Here is a 19,542-nt window from a genome sequence, read left to right as displayed (position 1 = left end):
CACAGAAAAATCCAGCAAGGGGAAAACTAGCATGGGTCTGTCTCAAGGAAACAGCAATCACACCACGCAATGAGTTCCACTCACAGAGAAGTGAGCCAGCGTAGGGCACTCACCCAGCAGGGCCGCCACTATGCCCACCAGCCCGGTGCCGGCACCCAGCTCCACAGCAGAGCAGCCCCGGAGCTCCACAGCACCCATCTCCAGATACGTGCAAAGAACGACAGCCTGAGTCAAAGCACAGCGGGATGATTCAAGTCAACAAGTGGTTTAGGAGCCCATTTCAGGCAGACTTCCCACTAGCGGGGAGACATCACACACCCCTCTCCCCCATGCAAGGTTCCAGTCCCAGTTTAGCAACAACAGGCAGAAACTCAGCTGCTGCTGGGAGGTGACCCCCTAAATCCGGCACAGACACTGAGGCCTCAGGACCCACAAGATCCCCCCTGAGGACAGTAGGGCTCAAGGACACTGCCCACACAACAGAGGGTGCCGCTCCGTGTGGCAAGTTCAATTTCTGTCTGGTATATGAATTATATCTCACTATAAAGCTGGTATTAAAAATAAGTAAATAAAGTCCAGTCTTATCATCAGTTGCAGTGGTTTTCAGAGGCCCAAGGGTGTACTTACCGCGTCCCACACCACGGCTGCGACTCCCAGCTGTCTCCAGTCCTGCCGGATCTGGATGGTGTGGTTGGCAAAGGAGAAGGTGGCTAGAGGCTTGTGGAATTTCTGCAACCCCACTCCCGCTGTCTCCTCATAGGGCACCAGGGCCATTTCGCCTGCACTCAGCTCTCTGCTCCTTCAAAGCTGTTGGGCAAAAGAAGCCTGCGTGACGCTCTGGCCAGAAAAAATGCACTGTTAAGTAGCCCCAAATGGTTTTTTAAGGCAATTTTTTTTACAGGTTCAAAAGAAGACAACAAAGTGGGGGGGGGGAGGGGAGCGGCTTTGTCTAATTCCTTTCTGCATGGCTCTTCCTCTTCTGGGAAGGGAGATTTGGCTCTGAAGCCTGCCAGACGAGGTCTTTGGGCAAAAGCACGCACACCCGTACCACTCCCGCAGGATGCCGTAGGCACTCCGCGGTTACCACCGGGTGAGCTGGGGCCGCGGTGAGAGCGAGCACAGCAGGGCTGCTGGCCTCGGGCCGCGGTGAAAGTAGTGCTTTCTACACCGTCCGGGCCCGCCTGGACCGCGGCTGCCGCTCGCGGCGGCCGGCGGGAGAGTGTTCGCTGTTTCGTTTCGGTCTTGCCTCCACCCCCTCTAAATTCAGCGCGTTCCACAGCGACAGCCCTGGGCCCGAAGCTGCACTTGGACTGAGTGTTAACGGTTTGGTCATCCGGCTTTCTGACACGGTCGCAGTTCCATCTCGCCCGGACTGGAAATGAAAGACACTCGTGACCCCCGAGTCGCGGGCGGGGAGAGCGGGAGCCCGGGTCCGGGGCGGGCTCGGGCGTCCGCGGCCCAGAGGCCTGCCCTGAGTCCCCCGAACCCGCCCCGCACCCCCCCCACCCAGTTCCCTCCAAAGGGTCCAGGTACGCACTCGCTTCCGGCGGACCCCAGAGCTCCCGGAACCCGCGGGGTGGGCGTGGGGGGTTGGGGAGGGACCCCCCCCCCCAGCCGCGCTGGACGCCCCCCGCCCCGGGAGCGCCGCCCACTTCCCCAGCCCAGGCAGCCCCCAAGCGGGGCCGGCGACGCGGCGGGGCCGGAGGTGGGCCTCGCTTGTACTTACTGCCGGGGAGCCGGCCCCGCGCCGCGCGCCTCGCTTTCCCCGCCCCGAGCACGGCCGCCGCGGCCGCGGCCACCCGCCTTAAAGGGCCGGGAGCCGGGAGCCGGGAGCCGGGAGCCGGGAGCCGGCCCGCCGCGGGCTGCGCCTGCAGGCGGCAGGGGTGGGCGGTGCGCCGGGGGACACGCGTTTCCGGTCCCTCCTACCCCGGACAGGTGCCCCGCGGCGCGCAGGGCCGCAGGTGTGCGGGGCGCGCGCTGGAGGAGGACGCTGAGGGAGAGGGGATCCGGCCTCCCTCCGGGGGGTCCCCGAGGTTCTCGGTCCGCCCAATCAGTTTCCGGGACTCCGAGGGCAGCGTGGGCGAGGAGCCGGAGCCCAGCGAGGTGCGGAGTCGCGGGTAGGGGCGCGGAGAGGGCGCGGGGTGCCCTGGTGGGGTGAGAGGGAGCCCACCAGGCTGGCGGGGGAGACGTTCTCGTGCTGGTTCCACTTTTATGTCCGTGGGCGGGTTCTCAACCCTCCCCCGCCCCGCGCTCTGTGTGTGTGTGTGTGGTTTTGTTTTCTTCTAGTTTGTGCGCTGGCCTGTTTTTAGTGTTAAAGGTCACTAATGAGCAGGTGTAGACAAAAGTTTGCTCCGAAGTAGACATGGTCAGCCGTTCGTCCTCGCGTCACCAGAGGGAAGTCCGAAGTGGTGTAATCGCCACTTGGTGGCAATAGAGTAGGAAAAGTGACAAAGCCCTTGTCAACTAGAGCGCGAACTCGGAGCCGCGCGCCGCGCCCGGGACTCGATCGTGAAAAGCGCCCTGGGGCAGCGGCGGGGCCGGGGGCGCGGCATGGGGCCCCATACCTAGTGCCGGGCCGTTGCCGCAGACCCAAGGCCCTAGCGTCCCTCCAGGAGGACCGACGGTTGGTTCAGCTGCCTCGGGACCCCTGTGCTTGACGCGAAAGCCACTGACCCAAGCTGCCGGCCCTTGGAAAACGCGGCTGGAGCGAGCACGCCACCGCACGACCCCGCGGGGAGCGGCGTCCGCCTCTCCGGGAAAGTTTCCTTTGCTTCCTGACCCCCAGTTCCTCCCCCACGTGCCGCCGCTCGGTCCCGGGGATTCTCAGCCCCGGCTGCGTGTCAGAATGAACGCGAGCTATTTTCAACGCCCCCGGCCTGGACTCTGCCCCGGGGAAGTCTCCGTCGCTGTGAGGCGACCCGAGCATTGGTATTTTTCAGCGCTTCCTGGTAATTCCCTTTTGCCACCTGCTGTAGGAGCCTGACGCCAAGCCTGAACACCGCCCCCCACCCCGCTACTCGCCTCTCCCCGCCTGCAGGGGGCGTGCCGGTCTCTCTGCACACCTCAGCCTTCCAAAGGAAGGGGGGGCTGCGAAGGAGACTTGATCAACTTCAAAGATCAGCAGCGAAGCTCTTTTACTTTTTTTTTTTTTTTTTTGCTCGGTTCATTTATTTTTATTTTTAAAAATTTGTGTAATAGAATTTATTTTTAGAGCAGTTTTAAGTTCAGAGCAAAATTGGGAAGAAGGTACAGAGATTTCACATTCCCTTCCTGCTCCAACACCTGCGTAGCCTCCGCCCATGATCAGTAACCCCCCACCAGAGTGGGACATTTGTTACAACCGATGAACCTACACTGACACATCATTATCACCCCAAGCTTATCTTGGGATTCATTCTTGGTATTGAGCATTTTGAGTTTGGACCAATCTATAATGGCATATACCCACCATAATAGCATCATAGAGAGATGGGTCCCCTCCCTAGAAATCCCCTGTACTCTGCCTATTCCTCTCCCTCCCTCTGCCGTAACCACTCATCTTTTTACTCAGCCCCTTTGGGTCCATACCAAAGACTGTGATTACTGAATCTTATGGCAAAAGTATATTGAGTTTTGTAAGAAACCACCAGACTGTCTTCCAAAATGGCTGTACCATTTTTGCATTTCCACCAGCAGTGAATGAGAGTTTCTGTTGCTCCACATCCTTGTCCATATTGGGTGTTGTGAGTGTTTTTCAATTTTAGCCATTATGGTAGGTGTGTACTAGTTGTTTTAATTTGCAGTTCCCTAGTGACATATGATGTAGAACTTCTTTTCATATGCTTATCTGCCATCTATATATCTTCTTTAATGAAGTGTCTGCTAAGTCTTTGGCACATTTTTAAAAATTTTTATTTAAGTTCAATTAACATATAATGTATTATTAGTTTCAGAGGTAGAGGTCGATGATTCATCAGTCTTATCTAACACCCGGTGCTCATTATGTCACATGCCCTCCTTAATGTCCATCACCCAGTCACGCCATTCCCTCAGCCCCCTCCCCTTTAGCAACCCTCAACTTTCCCGTGATTGAGAGTCTCTAACAGTTTCTCTCCCTCTCTGATGGCATCTTTATTTTTTCCTCTCTTCCGCTACGATCCTCTATTTTGTTTCTTAAATTGTACATATGACTGAGATCATATGATAATTGTCTTTCTCTGATTTACTTATTTCACTTAACATAATACCTTCTATTCCATCCATGCCATTGCAAATGGTAGGATTTCATTTTTGATGACTGCATAATATTCCATTGTGTCTCTATACCACATTTTCTTTATCCATTCATCTGTCGATGGACTTCTGGGCTCTTTCCATAGTTTGACTATTGTGGACATTGCTGCTATAAACACTGGGGTGCAGGTGCCCGTTCAAATCACTACATTTGTATATTTGTGGTAAATCCCCAGTAGTGCAATTGCTGGGTCATAGGGTAACTCTATTTTCAACATTTTGAGGAACCTCCATGCTCTTTTCCAGAGCACCTGCACCAGCTTACATTCCTACCAACGGTGTCAGAGGGTTCCCCTTTCTCCGCATTCTTGCCAACCTTTTATTTCCTGACTTGTTCATTTTAGCCGTTCTGACTAATGTGAGGTGGTATCTCATTGTGGTTTTGATTTGTATTTCCCTGATGCTGAATGATGTTGAGCACTTTTTCATGTGTCTGTTGGGCGTCTGGATGTCTTCCTTGCAGAAATGTCTGTTCCTGTTTTCTGCCTGTTCCTTGATTGAATTATTTGTTCTTTGGGAATTAAGTTTGATAAGTTCTTTATAGATTTTGGATGCTAGCCCTTTATCTGATAAGACATTTGCAAATATCTTCTCCCATCCTGTTGGTTGTCTTTTGATTTTGTTGACTGTTTCCTTTGCTGTGAGTAAAAGCTTTTTATCTTGATAAAGTCCCAATAGTTCATTTTTGCTTTTGTTTCCCTTGCCTTTGGAGACGTGTCTAGCAAGAAGTCGCTGCACGGAGGTTACAGAGGTTGCTGCCTGTGTTTTCCTCTAGGATTTTGATGGATTCCTGTCTCACATGTAGGTCCTTCATTGATTTTGAGTCTATTTTTGTTTATGGTATATGGTATAGGTATTCTTCTCCATGTGGCTGTCCGACTTTCCCAACACCATTTGTTAAAGAGACTGTCTTTTTTCCAGTGGACATTCTCTCCTGCTTTGTTGAAGATTAGTTGACCATAGAGTTGAGGGTCCATCTCTGGACTCTCTATTCTCTTCCATTGATCTGGAACACATAGTCTATTTTTGTGCCAGTACCATACTGTCTTGATGATTACAGCTTTGTAATAGAGCTTGAAGCCTGGAATTGTGATGCCGCCAGCTCTGGTTCTCTTTTTCAGCCTTTCTTTAGCTACTCGGGGACTTCTCTGGTTCCATACAAATTTTAGGATTATCTGTTCCAGCTCTGTGAAAAAAGTTGATGGCATTTTGATTGGGATTGTATTGGATATATAAATTGCTCTAGATAGCATAGACATTTTAACAATATTTGTTCTTCCAATTTATGAGCATGTAATGTTTTTCCATTTCTTTATGTCTTCCTCAATTTCTTTCATGAGTGTTCCCTATTTTTCTGACTACAGATCCTTTGCTTCTTTGATTAGGTTTATTCCTAAGTATCTTATGATTTTTGGGGGCCCCTTTTTTGGGGTCCTATTTTATTTTCCAGCTGTATTGAGATATAATTGACATATTTAAGTTTAAGATATATAATGTGATGATTTGGTTCATGTATATATTGCAAAATTGTTATTATAATAAAGTTAGTTATCACATCTGTCATCTCACATAATTATAATTTGTATGTGTATGCATGTGTGTAGTAAGAATATTTAAGGTCTACTCTCCTAACAACTATCAAGTATGTGATACGGTATTGTTAACTATAATCACCATGCTGAATATTAGATTCCTAGAACTTATACATCTTATAACTGTAAGTTGTACTCTCTGAACAACATCTTGTCATTCCCCCAGCCCCAGCTCCTGGCAACCACCATTCTACTCTGTTTCTATGAATTTAGCTTTTCAAAAAATAGATTCCACATAGGGGTTCCTGAGTGGCTCAGTAGGTTAAGCATCCAACTCTTGGTTTCAAGTCAGGTCATGCTCTCAGGATAGTGAGATTGAGTCCAGCATCAGACTCTCCACTGGGTGTGGAGCCTGCTTAAGATTCTCTCCCCTTCTCCCTCCCCTCACCCCCTGCCTGCTCATTCATTCTCTCTGAAAAAAAATATTTAGATAGATTCCACATGTAAGTAAGATCATATAATATTTGTTTAGCTTCTTTTGCTTAGCATAGGACCCTTGGGATCCAACTATGTTGTTGCCAATAGCAAGATCACCTTCTTTTTTATGGCTCAATAATATTCCATCATATATTTGTATACCTATGATGTGTATTATATGATATATTATATATGAGATATATCACCCCACATACCACATTTTCTTTATCCATTCGTCTGTCAATGGGACTAGGTTGTTTCCTTGTCTTGGACATTGTAAATAATGCTGTAGTCAAAGAACATGAGGGTATAGGTATCTTTTCGAGATAATGATTTCATTTCCTTCAGATATAAACTCAGAAGTGGGATTACTGGATCATACGGTAGCTCTATGTTTAATTTTTTGAGGAACTTCTATAATGTTCATACTGTTTTCCATAGTGGCTATACCAAATTTTATCCCACCAACAGTGTACTAGCATCCCCTTTTCTCCATATCCCGTCCAACACTTGTTATCTCTTATCTTTTTGATAGTTGCCACTCTCACGGATGTGAGGTGATATCTTATTGTGGTTTTGATTTACATTTTCCTTATGAGTAGTGATTGCTGAGCATTTTCTCATGTACCTGTTGTTGGTCCCATTTTTAATCTGATTATTCTCTTATTGTTGAGGTTGTTTTTTTTTTTTTTTTTTTTTTTTTTTTTTTTTTTAAAGATTCGTTCATTTATTTTAGTGGTAGAGCATGACAGTGCCAGCGGTGGGGGGGCCGTGGGGAGGGAGCAATGGGAAAGAGAATCCTTAAGGTAACTCCCCACTGAGTGCAGAGCCAGACTCAGGGCTCTGGGGCTCAATCCCAGGACCCTGAGATCATGACCTGAGCTGAAATCAAGGGCCAGCTGCTTCACTGACTGAGACACCCAGGCGCCCCTTATTGTTGAGTTTTAAGAGTTCTTTGTATATCTTGGATAACAGTCCTCTATCAGATAGCTCTTTTGCAAATATTTTCTCCAAGTCTGTGGCTGGTCTTTTCCTTCTCTTGACAGCATTTTTTGCAGGCCAGAAGTTTTCCATTGTAAGAAGTCACCTTATCAATTATTTCTTCCATGGATATTGCCTTTGGCCTCACACTGAAAAAAATCATTGCCAAACCCAAGGTTGCCTGCATTTTCTGCTGTGTTATCTTGTCGGAGTTTCACTGCTTTGCATTTTAATTTAGGTCTGTGGTCATTTCCAGTTAATTTTTGTGAAGGGTGTAAGGTCTGTGTTTAGATTCGTGTTTTCGCATGTGGATGTCCCGGTTGTTCCAGCACCATTTTTTTAAAAAGGTGCCTTTTCTCCATTGTATTGCCTTTGCTACCTTGTCCGAGGTCAGCTGACTGTATTTCCGTGGGTGTTTTTGTGAGCGCGCCACTCCACCGATCCGTTCACCTGTTCTCTCACCGGCCCCACACTGTCTCGATTATTGCCGCTTGTACTAAATCTGACGTCAGGCAGGGCCGTCCTTCAACTGTATCCTTCTCCTTCGGTGTTATTTTTCCTCCTCTGGCCTTCTCTCCTTTTCCCTCTCCCGGGGTCTCCTTTCTCTCTTACCTCCTCTCCGTCTCTGCGTGGCTGTGCCTCTCTGCTTTCCTCTCATCCCATTTTCTTCTTCCCTCTCTTGGTCCCTTTCCTTTGGGAAGTTAGGATTGGGCACAAGAAAAAGGACGGGCTTTGGGGCCAGAGAGACCATGAAAGAAGAATTTCTGCCTCTGACCCTTTCCTCGGGATGACCCTGAGTAATTTGTAAAGCTCCCTAGATCCCAAGCTCCTCATGTGTGAAGGCTGGCACGGAGATCCCGACGCCCTCCTCCCCCCTTCTCTGCACTCTCCATTGTTTTTGCTGAAATCATGCACAGAACTTTATGAGACAGAGCCTCCCGGACCTCTCCAGCACTCCACTAACACAGGACGTTCGTCTCATTATATTTACTTGCATTTCATCTCGAAATGTATGTCCCATCGCCCTCTCAAGGTTCTAATTGGTGTCACTTGGCTCCGGAAGCACCAGAAAGAACATTTAGGGCATATGCAACTTGTATAGCAGTGTAGACATGAAGTGGAGCTCTTGTTTTTATAGAAATAAACCAAACAGCCGCTGCTTCTCTGTGAATACTTGAAAATTAATGTTTAATCCTCAAAAAATACTGGGTATGTAGTAGATGATAATTATTTTAAATATCCAGTCCCCCTTCCCCAGGCCTGTCCTTGGTGTCCTTTCTGGAGGAAGTGATGTCTCTCCACCCACCCTGGGCCAGGACAGGATCAGGCTTGGCTGTGGGATTCCTCTGACCAGTGGAACATGGGTGGAAATGACACTGGCCACCTGCAGGCAGGAGCCCGAGGGGCCTTGCACAGCTGTGTCATTGCTTCTCCCCTGCTCAAGAACTGCGTGTCTCAGAGCAGGACACAGCCTCACTGCGGGTCCCGTGGAGCAGAACCACAGCTGCCCTGTGTGATATGGGAAACGGGAGTGAGAAATAAACCTTGTGGAGATAACCACTGAGATCTGGGGTTGGTCCTACAGCATAACTCAGCAGAAGCTGACAGAGCAAGGTGTGAAAGAGACAGGAATCTCAAGCATTAGGTACAGGTTTTTAGTGGGTGGCTCAGTTTAGCTTTCCAGTAAAGTGGATCCTGTTTTGGAGCTCTGCCCACCTCATAATATCTCCTGGGCCCCCAGCATCAACGTCAGCCGAGACCACTGACCACCTTTCTCCAGCTGGGATTCTAAGACTCGAAGGCAATTCTCCTACTAACAGTCTTGCATACCTCCAGGTATGCAAAAAAATGGTCCCATTTTTGTATTACCCACATTTCAAAGTACAGTTCAACCGTAATATAGCTACCCAAAAATGATAGGCTTTTTCCTAATAGCAAGGGGAACTTGCTAACTAATTAGGGAATGCGCTCGGGCATCCCCCCAGCCCAGGGGGTTCCCTCTGCACCTTCATGGTGCACCGTTGAACTTTCCTGTGCGTCATTGAACTCTTCATGCCCACACAGCCTCTTGCAGGAAAGCAGAACTTAGGAAGAGTTAAAATATAAATAAGTCCACCCAGAGGCCTATGGTTGATAGCTTTTTATTTTTATCTGCATGATTAATTGCCTTTCCCCAGCCACCTCCCCAGAGAATAATGGTGGAAGGGTGCTTATTCTTTTGTCCCTCCTGTGTTTTGGAACTAGTCCATGTACTAGGTCATGGACTGTAGAAGCAGCCACCTTGGAACAACATGGTCCCACCCTGGGTCATGGTGGATACCCCACCCAGGCTGGATCCGTAATTCTCTCCACAGAGCGAAAACTCAGAGTGGCTGTTGGACAGCCGTTCTTACTGTTATTAGCTCAGCATCCATGTTGCATTTTGCTGGTGGCAGATACCTTGTGCTAGCTGTCAAGAGCCCAGCTTTTGTGGCCTGACAGTTTAGGTCAAATCCCAGCTCTTGCAGGTTACAGCTGTGTGGCCTTAGCTGAGACACATTCATCTGTGCCTCAGTTTCCTCACCTACAAAAGGGGACAATGTGCTGATTAAATTAGCAAACAAAGAAGATACGGTTAAAATGATTTAACTTATCTAAAGCACCTAAAATTGTACCCGACAGTCGACTTCATGTATCATTTGCTCTTATGTGTTTGGGGGAGAGCCAGCCTTGGCCCTGGCTCCAGACCTGGCAGTGAGCATTTCCTTCCATCTGCCCATGGGTGGTCCAGAAGAAGGCACGTGACCGAAGCTGCGCTTGCTTGCAGCCCTTCCCAAGACTCGCTGAGACTCTCAGAAAAGCAGAGTGTTGGCGAAGGGTAGAAGTCTGGAGGTCCTTTTGGTCATCTGGTCCCACAAGGGCTGAGCCAGCCGGGAATGGAGCCAGCAGTGGTGCTAGAGGAGGGAGAGGCTGCTGCTTAGGGTGCCCTGTGACCACCTGGATCCAGCCGACTGAGAAGTTTGAGTTATTTGAGCCGTGAAATTCCCCAGTTCGCTTACGCCAGGTTGAAGGGCTTTCTTTGTCCCCTGCAGGAGCCAAACAGTCCTGACACGTTCCGTCTGGGCTGGTCCCTTGAATAAAGGAGATACAAAGCCATACCAGCACAGGGCGTCCTCGGTTTGGATGGTATATGTATGGAGAGGCTAGTCACGGGGAGCAGCTGGGGGCTCCCCGGCCACAGCCTTTCCTGGCTGCACCTGGCTTCTCAGAGCCTACGGGACACCAGCGTAACCTGAGAATACATTTCCTTTTCTTGCTTAAGCTGGCTTGAGTGCCCGATGCACACCTCGAGAATCATGGGAGTCCTAATGAGTGGTGTGTTTTCTGTTGTTTTTAGGAAGAAAAAGTACACAGAATACAAACATTCTATAAGTCCCTGGCATATAACTCAGAGATAGCTAGCTTACTGTCCTATTTGCCAAAGAACAAATATGATCCTAACAGATGAACATGTGTTTGAAAAACAAAAGTCTGTCTCCTCGCCACACTTGTGGTCAACCGATGACTTGAGCTAGCCCAGACCATGATAAATGCTGGTGGAAAGGAAGCCTGATCTCTGGTGACATCTTTCTGCCCATTCTAGGCTGAAGAGATGGCCCCCTCCCATACCAAAAGTACCACCTCCGGGACACCTCGGTGGCTCTATCGAGGGAGCATCAGACTCTTGATTTGGGCTCAGGTCATGGTCTCAGGGTCTTGGGATCAAGCCCTGCATTCGGCTCAGCACTCAGTGCAGAGTCAACTTGAAAAATAAAAAAAGGTACCAGCTCCCTTGCTGTGCAGTACAAGAGTTGGGGGTGAGGGGCAGGTAGTTAGAGTTGCCGGGACTTGAATGCTAGCTCCCCTCTCCCTAGTGCCTAATCATGCAGCCTTAGGCAAGGTACTGCCTCTCCCCTGGTTTCCATTTTCTTACCTGTAAATGGGGTTGATGATAATGCCCACCTCACTCAAGGCTTGCTGTGTGCCCCAGAGGAGGGGAAGTCCGCAAAAGTGATTTAGCATCTCTGGGCCTCATTTTCCTGCTCTGCAAAAGGAGGATCTTCCCACAAGGCCAAGGCTGCCACCTCGATGTGAGGAGAAAGTCCCCTCATGCTCAGGGCTGACCACGGTGCCTGACCTGCAGTAAGCACCGAATCCTGGTTGTTACCGGTTCCTTCACTGTGGCCCCAGCTTCTTCCTGCCTAGCAGGGTTGGTGACCTTCCTGCCTTTCAGTGCCCATTTAAAATTTCTGTTCGGTCGCTGTCCATATAAGCCCAGGAGGTTGCAGTGACCAGAGTGTCCTCCCGGGGCCTGTCTTGCCGCAGGACCCCGCCGCCTCTCCGGCCGATAACCCGCCACCGTCACTTGGCCTGCACACCGTCTTTAGAGTTGCATTTCGACGGCTCCCCATTGCCTACAAGTTCATGGCATCCAATTCGAAGACCTAATTTTTTCTTTATATCCTGCCTTGTTCCAGAAGATATTCAAATATCTGGCAGTATCTCATTTTTGTTGAAGATGCTCCATGATCTCTCACTACAAAAGTAGGCCTTCAAAATAGTCTTTGGACCCAGACCCCATTATCAGTTCAATTTGGTCCTGTCATCCATTGCTTTGATGGGGATCTGTCCAGCGGGCGTCTGTGCGGTGCCAGGCACAGGAGAGCCTTCGTGGAGGCCTCGCTCTTAGGGTCTTGGGTTCAGCTGGGCCTCCAGCCCATGAGGTTGGTGGATTAGTTGCCAAGAGCTGCCATAACAAAGTACCACAGACTGGGAGGCTTATAAGAAGCAGAAATGTATTTTCTCCTAGTTCAGGAGGCTAAGGGTCTGAAATCAAGGTGTTGGCTGGGCCATACCTTCTCCAAAGGCTCTAAGGAAAGAATCCTTCCTTGCCTCTTCCATCTTCTGGTGGTGGCCCCTGGTCTTCCTTGGCTGGTGGCAGCCTCCCCACTCCCGCCCCCGGTCTCTGCCTCCATCTTCATGTGGCGGTCGTCTCCCTGGGTGTCTTTGTCTCCAAATCTCCCACTCGTCATACGGACACCAGTCATTGGACGGAAGGCCCACCCTAATCCAGCAGGACCTCACCTTTATTTGATTACATCTGCAAAGAGCCTCTTTCCAAATAAAGTCGCATTCATGGTGTGCTAGATGTTAAGACTTCAGTGTCTCTTTTGAGAAGACACAATTCAACCCATTATAGCAGCCAAAGCAGCAAGAAACAAACCAATGAAGGCAAAATTTAAATGAAAATACCTTTTTTAGGGACACCTGGGGTGCTCAGTCAGTTAAGTGTCTACCTTCAGCTTAGGTCATACTCCTGGGGTCCTGGGATCAAGCCCCATGTCAGGCTCCCTGCTCAGTGAGGAGTCTGCCTCTCCCTCTGACCCTCACCCCTGCTCATGCTCTCCCTTGTGCTTTCTCTCTCTCTCTCAATAAATTTTTTAAAAAGAAAATAACTAAAATTCACAATTTTATAGTGGAAAATGGTATAGGACAGTGTTTGAGAGTGTGGGAAAAGTAGAATAATGGTAATAATGCCCACATCTTTGGACTGTTTGGAGGAGGAGGTGGGCAGTGAGTTAACACGCGTCAATCACCACATGTAACACCATAACACCTGCACGTAGTAATCTCTTAATAAGACCATCTATTCTTTACTTTTTTTCATTTCTTATTTAGAATCTTAAAATCTGCAAATATGAGAACACTTTAAATAAATCCACTGTTATTAAGCCTTAAATCAAACATCATTGTGCACTTAAGGAGGTCTTATCTGTCATCTTGTAAATGGGCTACTCTGTGCTCGCACAGCTTACCTTCTATTAAAGTAACAGGGATTATAATATCAAGTTATCAGACATTGTATTCTGTCGCAGTGAATGTGCTGCCCACATGGCTAACCCTTTGAAGGTAAAATGGATTATAAAGACCAAGTGCTCGGGGCATCGCATACCACTGCCGTGAACAGGAGAGAGTGGCTACTTGGTTTCTTTGAACTGAAATTTACCATAGTGACAGCAGCATGAGAAAACACACCAAGCTGTCACCCAAGCTCAGGAGCCGTTTCTTTACACAGTATGCAGTTAAGATGAATTTTGTTACCATGAAATTTCATCTGTAGTGACTATTTTCATTAATGTGGGCCAAGGCAAATTGATTAGACTACTGATCTCCAAAAAGTAGAAGACTTCGTGGACGGAATGTTGTGCTGAAAGCAAATTGGACCCATTTTCCTACTATTCTTGAGAAAGAATGGAGGTGAGAAAAGGAACAGAAAGTTGAGGAAATTTCTTTTAATTTATTGTTAATGCTCCTCTCTTAGTGTTTCTTTAGACTGCTTAGTTCTCATCCAAGTTACTATGGTCGATGTTTTTAGCTTATATTTTATTTAATGTTGTAATAGAGATTAGTATTATAGTTGTGCTATAACCTCATTTTAAAGACATAGAAATTGAGACATAGGCATTTTTAAAAGATATTTTTTAAACTGAGGCTCCTAATTGCTATACACTAGAGTTTAAAGTATTATCAGAAAACACATTGCCTTGAACTTCTAACCCAATAGCACTTTTCAAATTTTATGGTCTCAGGATTATTTTTTTATGATTTTATTTATTTATCAGAGAGAGAGCACAATGCAGGGGGGAGGGCAGGCAGAGGGAGAAGCAGGCTCCCCACTGAGCAAGGAACCCAATGCAAGACTCAGTCCCAGGACCCTGGGATCATGACCTGAGCCAAAGGCAGACGCTTGGCCTACTCAGCCACCCAGGCATCCTGGTCTCAGGATCCTTTACACTCTAAAATTATTGAGGACCCCAAAGAACTTTTGTTTGTGTGGGTTTTATCTATTGATACATACCATATTAGAAATTTTAACAAGTTAAAACCTAAAACAATAACTTGTTAATTCATTTTCAAGTAACAGTCATACTTCGATTACATATTAGCATCACAGCAATGACATCATATGTAGGGAGCTTCTGGAAAACTCCACAGTACACTCGTGAGAGAATGAGAGCGAAAAAGACAAATAACAAACATCTTAGTGTTATTATGAAAACAATTTTGGTCTTGTGGATTCCCGAGGTAGGTCTCAGTGTTCCCCAGGAGCTTCAGGACAGACTTTGAGAACCATTCGTCTAAGTGGTTCCCAAGCCTTCATAGCAAAACTGTATTTTTTGTCTAAACTATGACTATTCAAGGAAAAGGAACAAGCATACTTGTAAGACTCGGCTTTGCTAACACTGAATAAAGTCTATAGTTGATACGTTATCAATCTTCTTGTTGTCTTTAACATGGAAGCAATACGGGCAGTACAGAGTACGTGCTCTGAGAGGACTCTGGGTTCTAATCCCAGCCCCGCCACTTAAGCCACGTGGCCTTGAGGGGGTCACGTAGCGTCTTAGCCTTGGCTTCCCGTCTGGAAAATGAGCAGGCCGCTCCTACGGACCTCAGAGGCCTGCTGCGAGCCTTAACTGGAATAATCTCTGTAAGGGGAGATGACTTTCCCAGCCCCCTCCCAGGGAACCTGGGGCCCTGTGCCGGGTTCTGGGCCATATCGCCCCTGCCTGAGAGCCCTCTCTTGCCCAGCTCACACCCTCAGCAGCGGACAAACTAGAGGAACTGGATTTCTGAGTCCCTGGATTGTGACGTGAGCAAGAAGTAAGCCTTTGTGGTGGCAAAACCGCTGACATGGGTTTCAGTTGACGCCCTCCTGCGTGGTAGCCTGGCCTCTTCACTGACACACAGGGGAGGGGAGGACGCGAACGGGGTGACATTTAAATGGAAACTTAGAAGAATAGAACCTTCATAAATTAAAAGATTTGAAGAAAGGAGCTACCTAAAGGTGGGGGCAGGGAGGCCTTCCCAGCAGGGAACTAGAAAACGCAAAAGCCCCCAGGCAGATGCCAGAAACTTTCCAGAGACGGGCCCCAAGCAAGGGGGAAGTGGCGAGAGATAAGTGTGGAGAGTACGTCCCAGGGGGACCGAGACCTGTGCAGTCCCCAAACCCCACGAACAGCGCGCAGCCTGTTGGGGAGGCATCTCTGCATCTTCTACCCGGGCCCCTGGGTGGGAGTCACAGAGTCAAAGAGGTTAGGCCTCGCGCTATGCAAGACTGCAGAAGGCATAAAGCTTCAGTTGGTACCACTGAAAGATAAGCTTGTAGAGTCCCGGCATAACTACAGTCCTAAGTTCTGCAGCTTCTCCCTGTCCAAGTGCTCGCAGGCCCTCCCTGGCACCGGGAAGAGGAGAGCTGCCCATTTACACGGAGGGCTTGAGCAACCTCAGTGGCGACACTGGGGTTTTTCATTTTGCCGGGGAAGCAGTGCGTGTTCTCAGCAGCGGGGCCCAGGAGCCCCCACGTTCTCCTTCAACAACACAATAGAAGCTGCACCTGGGGGAGAAGTTTCCAGCATTGCCTCCTGGTGGGCATGGCCATCACAGGGGTGGTTTTCAGAGAACGGCGGAGGAAATAACCTGACAAAGGATGGAACGAAAGTGACAGTTCAGAGCTATCCTACCCAACTATTGCCTGCCTTACTTCAGGGGTTTTAAGTTCAAACTCCACTTCTTAGATGCCTCTGAGTCAATGATCAAGAGTTTGTAGAGGTTGTCATCTTCTGTGTGTGTTTTCTCAACCTGGGGTTCAGTGGTACCCACAGGTATGGTGCCTCCTTGGGTAAGGCATGGTGGACTGTTTATCTTTTGATGATTCCAAGGAAAGGGATGGAACCGTTTGCCTTTCCTTTACCTGTGCTTATTAATTCGTGTGTAACTCTCAAAGTGGATGCATTTCACGTGGCATCAAAAGGAGAATGGTGTATTATCAAATAAAAATGCTAGCTTGCAGTTCCGAACTAACTCACAACCTTACAACAGTGCCCCTCCCCGGAAGACACGGGGCCTTTGGAGTCCGAGTATCCTGATGAAATCTAAGGACATTTTTCCAGCTGGATGATGGAATTAGAATTACCTGCACAGGGGACCAGGAGGACGGCACCCTGGGGTCCTGGACCGGGTGCAGACAGCTGTCTCAGATTGGCAGTGTGTTTTGTTCATCCCACACCACGGGGTTTTGTTTTTTTTAGTTTCACTGTCAACATTGAGGAGTAGGGAAGTAACAGATAGAAACTAAGATCTCTGGCTGTCTTTGAAAGTTTGAAATATCTGGGCATCTGGGTGGCTCGGTTGGTTAGGTGACTGCCTTCAGCTCAGGTCGTGATCCTGGAGTCCTGGGATCAAGTCCCACATCGGGCTCCCTGCTCAGCAGGGACTCTGCTTCTCCCTCTGACCTCTCTCCTCTCATCTTTCTCTCTGTCTCTCTGAAATAAATAGGTGAAATCTTTAAAAAAAAAACAAAAAAAAAGTTTGAACGATCTGGCCAAAGTGGGTCCAAATGCCCACAAGATAGCAATGAGCTGGCTCTACCCTCTTGACCGCCCCTTCTCCTCAGTGTCCCACATTCCCCGCTACTGCCTTTCCCCTAGCCAGCTCCGTTCATTGAGAGTACCAGTGGGGTCTTGGAGGGAACCCCACGAAACAGAATCTCTCCTGTTCTTCTCTGGGTTCTAAACAAGCTGAGAAGTAAGACAGTGCATAAAGCTGAAGGCAAAACAGATCTCTGTTTACAGAGAGAGAAGAGGTTGGAAGGCACAGCTTCCAGCTGCGGGTAAAACCAAGCTGGTTTAGCCAGCAGGGTTCCGGGGATCGTGGTTCAGGGTAGGCCGCCCAGTCCTTCCTACAGCAGAGGAGCAGGAGAGTGTGCGTTCCGGGTGCAGGCGCGCTCTCGGAAGGAGGAGGACAGAACAGCCCCATGTCAGGACTTCAGGCTTCCCAAAGTGTGTCAAAGGGCACAGAGGCCTGGCGTGACAGTCGTGGGAACTCCCAGGGAGGGGAAGGAGCACCAGGCGCTCGGAGCCGCTGGGGCTGGTGAAGGCTGGAAGGGGGTTAATTCTTTAACAAGCTGAGCAAAGAACACCCATGCCCTCCTCCCAGGCGTGCGGTGAAATCACCCGGGTCCTTAGCTCAAGGTCAGTAAATGTGGTGACCTTTAGCAACTGTGGAAACCAAGTTTCTAGAAAAAAGGAAGCAGAACTCACTCTCTACTGGGGTAAATCAACCGGAATGAAAAGCGTGAAAAACAAAAGCAACAGAACAAAAAGACAAGGCAACCCAAGATGTATTTTATGACACAGGAGCTAAATTCAGGAAAGCAAGAGTGAGACCTGGCATAGATGGGTGAACAGTCGAGTCCGGGGCCGGCCACCGAGGCATAGTCTTGTTCAGTTAGCGCTAGTGAGTGCCACGCACATTCACTACCACGCAAAGCACGTAACGTGAACCCCTTTACAGATGAGGAAACTGAGACCCCGAATGACTGATTCGAGGTGGCTGGTAGAGGGATCCCAGGGCCAGGCTCACCAGCTCTGAAACCCTCCCCCCTCTCCCTGCCTGTCCTTTTGGGCCACGTGTAAGGTGTTTCCCAAGAACAGGAACAGCTCCTTCGGAGAACTGCCGGTCTGCAGTCAGAGACCTGGCCCCACTGGGCCAGGCTGGGCCAAGCTAGGCAGGCCCTCCAGCCTGCCCTGCCCCTGGACCAGTTGGCATCCTGGCTTCTCCCAACCAGTAAGCTGGTTACCTCTGGTCTGTGACCTGACCTTTCCCATCCTCTGGCTGCCCACTCCCCACAGAGCAGAGATGGCAAAAGGGGCGTGAGGCCTCCACACCCACCGTGTTGGACCCTCCTGGTCCATTAGCAGCAAGTTTTCCAGAAAAGATGGGGTGCTGCCAGGCACGACTTTGTTGGAGGGGCTTCCTTCCCGCCTGGTTTAGTTGTGATGCCACCGACACACACACCTCGGTCATGCCTGCCTGGGGTCGTGTTCACTCAGTAGTTCTCCACGAGATCAACTCGTGAAAATCCCTTAATAGGGAATGTTTTTAGAAGGAACATATGGGAAATCAAAAAAGGGCTAAATATAAACCTGTATTTACAGAACTGAATAAGGAGCAAAGAAAAGCTGAGCGGAGAGAGCCGGATGGAGAAGCCTTCTCCTAAGACAGGTTTTTTCCGGTGGGTGTGAGTGCGCATTTTGCTGTATATGTGGATTCGTGGAACACTGGAGTTGCCTATAATTAAACAAAGAAAAAAAGCAGCTCATGAAGCCAAAAACAGTTCTGATGCCCATCGTTTATTATGGAAGCACCTGAGGCTATACCCACTGACTTTATCAGAGCTATCACTTGGTTGCATTTCAGACTTAGAAACGATCGAATGGAGCATAAACTTCTAAAATAGAAGTTTCATATTGAAGGCATTTTTTAGGTAGCTAAGGCAACTCAGAAATGATCTACATCATGAATGCTAAGAGAAAAAAGAGGCCAACTCTGAAATCAGGGCATAAGCAGGCATGAAAGAAATCCCCATCGCCCAAAGAGCGTGAGGAAGGCATAAACACATATTTATTGAGCAACTACCATAGGCAGGATGGTTGGTAAGCATTCTCTTGTTTGACCCTCTTGATGTTGCTAAGTTGAAAAGATTATTTTTCCTCCCCTCTGTAGACTGAAGATCTCAGTGTCAGAGGTTACACTGCTAGCCCACAGCAGGCTTGGGATCCAAAGCTAGTTCAAATCCAGTTGTCTGGGGCTCCTGGTGTCCATTAAACTGAGCCTTGGGCTCGGGTCATGGTCCCAAAGTCCCGAGGTTGGGCCCTGTGTCAGGCTCCCTGCTCAGCGGGGAGTCTGCTTCTCCTTCTCCCACTGCCTCTCACTCTGCTCGTGCTTGTTCTCTCTCTCTCTCTCTCTCTCTCTCAAATAAGTAAATAAAATCTTTAAAAAAAAAAAAAAAAAACCTAGTTGTCTGGCTCCAGAGACACCTGCCCTTTTAAATACAGCTGACCCTTTGGGGTGGCATCAGCAGGTCCCGCTCTGGAGGTTCTCATTCTCTCCTTGTCAAAGTTTTTAAATCAAATCTATTTGAGAAGTTTTCTTCTCTCTTTAGGGAAAGGTATTTCCTTGAAAGCACTTGGTGGTAAATTTTACCGTAAAGACAACCCCGCCACAACTTTTGTGTGTCGTGTCTTTCATTACGTCAGTTAGATTTTACGTTATTTTGTGTGTTTATTTTTCTGTCCAGAGACCTTACATGTTGACACAATATGGTGTGAACCAAATACTTGACTCACTTGGATCACTGTGACGCAAAATCTACGGAAACAGCCAAGGGTGGGACCTGACCAGGATCCTGCTTCACCTGCCT

The 19,542-nt window shown here is 48.6% G+C and overlaps 2 protein-coding genes across 6 annotated transcripts in view; one reads left to right on the top strand and one right to left on the bottom strand.

Annotated features, from left to right (window-relative positions):
- The window catches only part of METTL21A (methyltransferase 21A, HSPA lysine), a 24,953-nt gene extending 23,079 nt beyond the window's left edge, over positions 1-1,874 (bottom strand). Inside the window, exons 1-4 of one of the 5 annotated variants that reach the window (XM_080798506.1) lie at positions 1,727-1,862; positions 1,049-1,372; positions 628-807; positions 114-225 (exon numbers count right to left, since the gene is read on the bottom strand). In XM_080798506.1, the coding sequence (XP_080654632.1) occupies positions 114-225; positions 628-774 (259 nt within the window). In that variant the 5' untranslated portion in view covers positions 775-807; positions 1,049-1,372; positions 1,727-1,862. Of the gene's footprint in view, positions 1-84; positions 226-627; positions 1,373-1,726 lie in introns of all 5 variants that reach the window. The other 4 variants (XM_080798507.1, XM_080798509.1, XM_080798510.1 and 1 more) reach the window with 4 other exon arrangements.
- LOC308340317 (uncharacterized protein) lies at positions 1,379-19,542 on the top strand (the record flags this gene model as incomplete). The annotated part of the gene is made up of 3 exons (XM_080799449.1): positions 1,379-1,529; positions 1,661-2,103; positions 19,420-19,542. The coding sequence occupies 3 exons, from the start codon at positions 1,379-1,381 to the stop codon at positions 19,480-19,482; spliced, it is 657 nt and encodes a 218-aa protein (XP_080655575.1). The 3' UTR covers positions 19,483-19,542.

The sequence above is a fragment of the Martes martes genome, assembly GCF_963455335.1.
Source record: "Martes martes genome assembly, chromosome: 3".
Classification (NCBI taxonomy): Eukaryota; Metazoa; Chordata; class Mammalia; order Carnivora; family Mustelidae; genus Martes; species Martes martes.
Note: the sequence above shows the minus strand (reverse complement) of the source record. Positions and strands in the feature narration are given on the sequence as shown.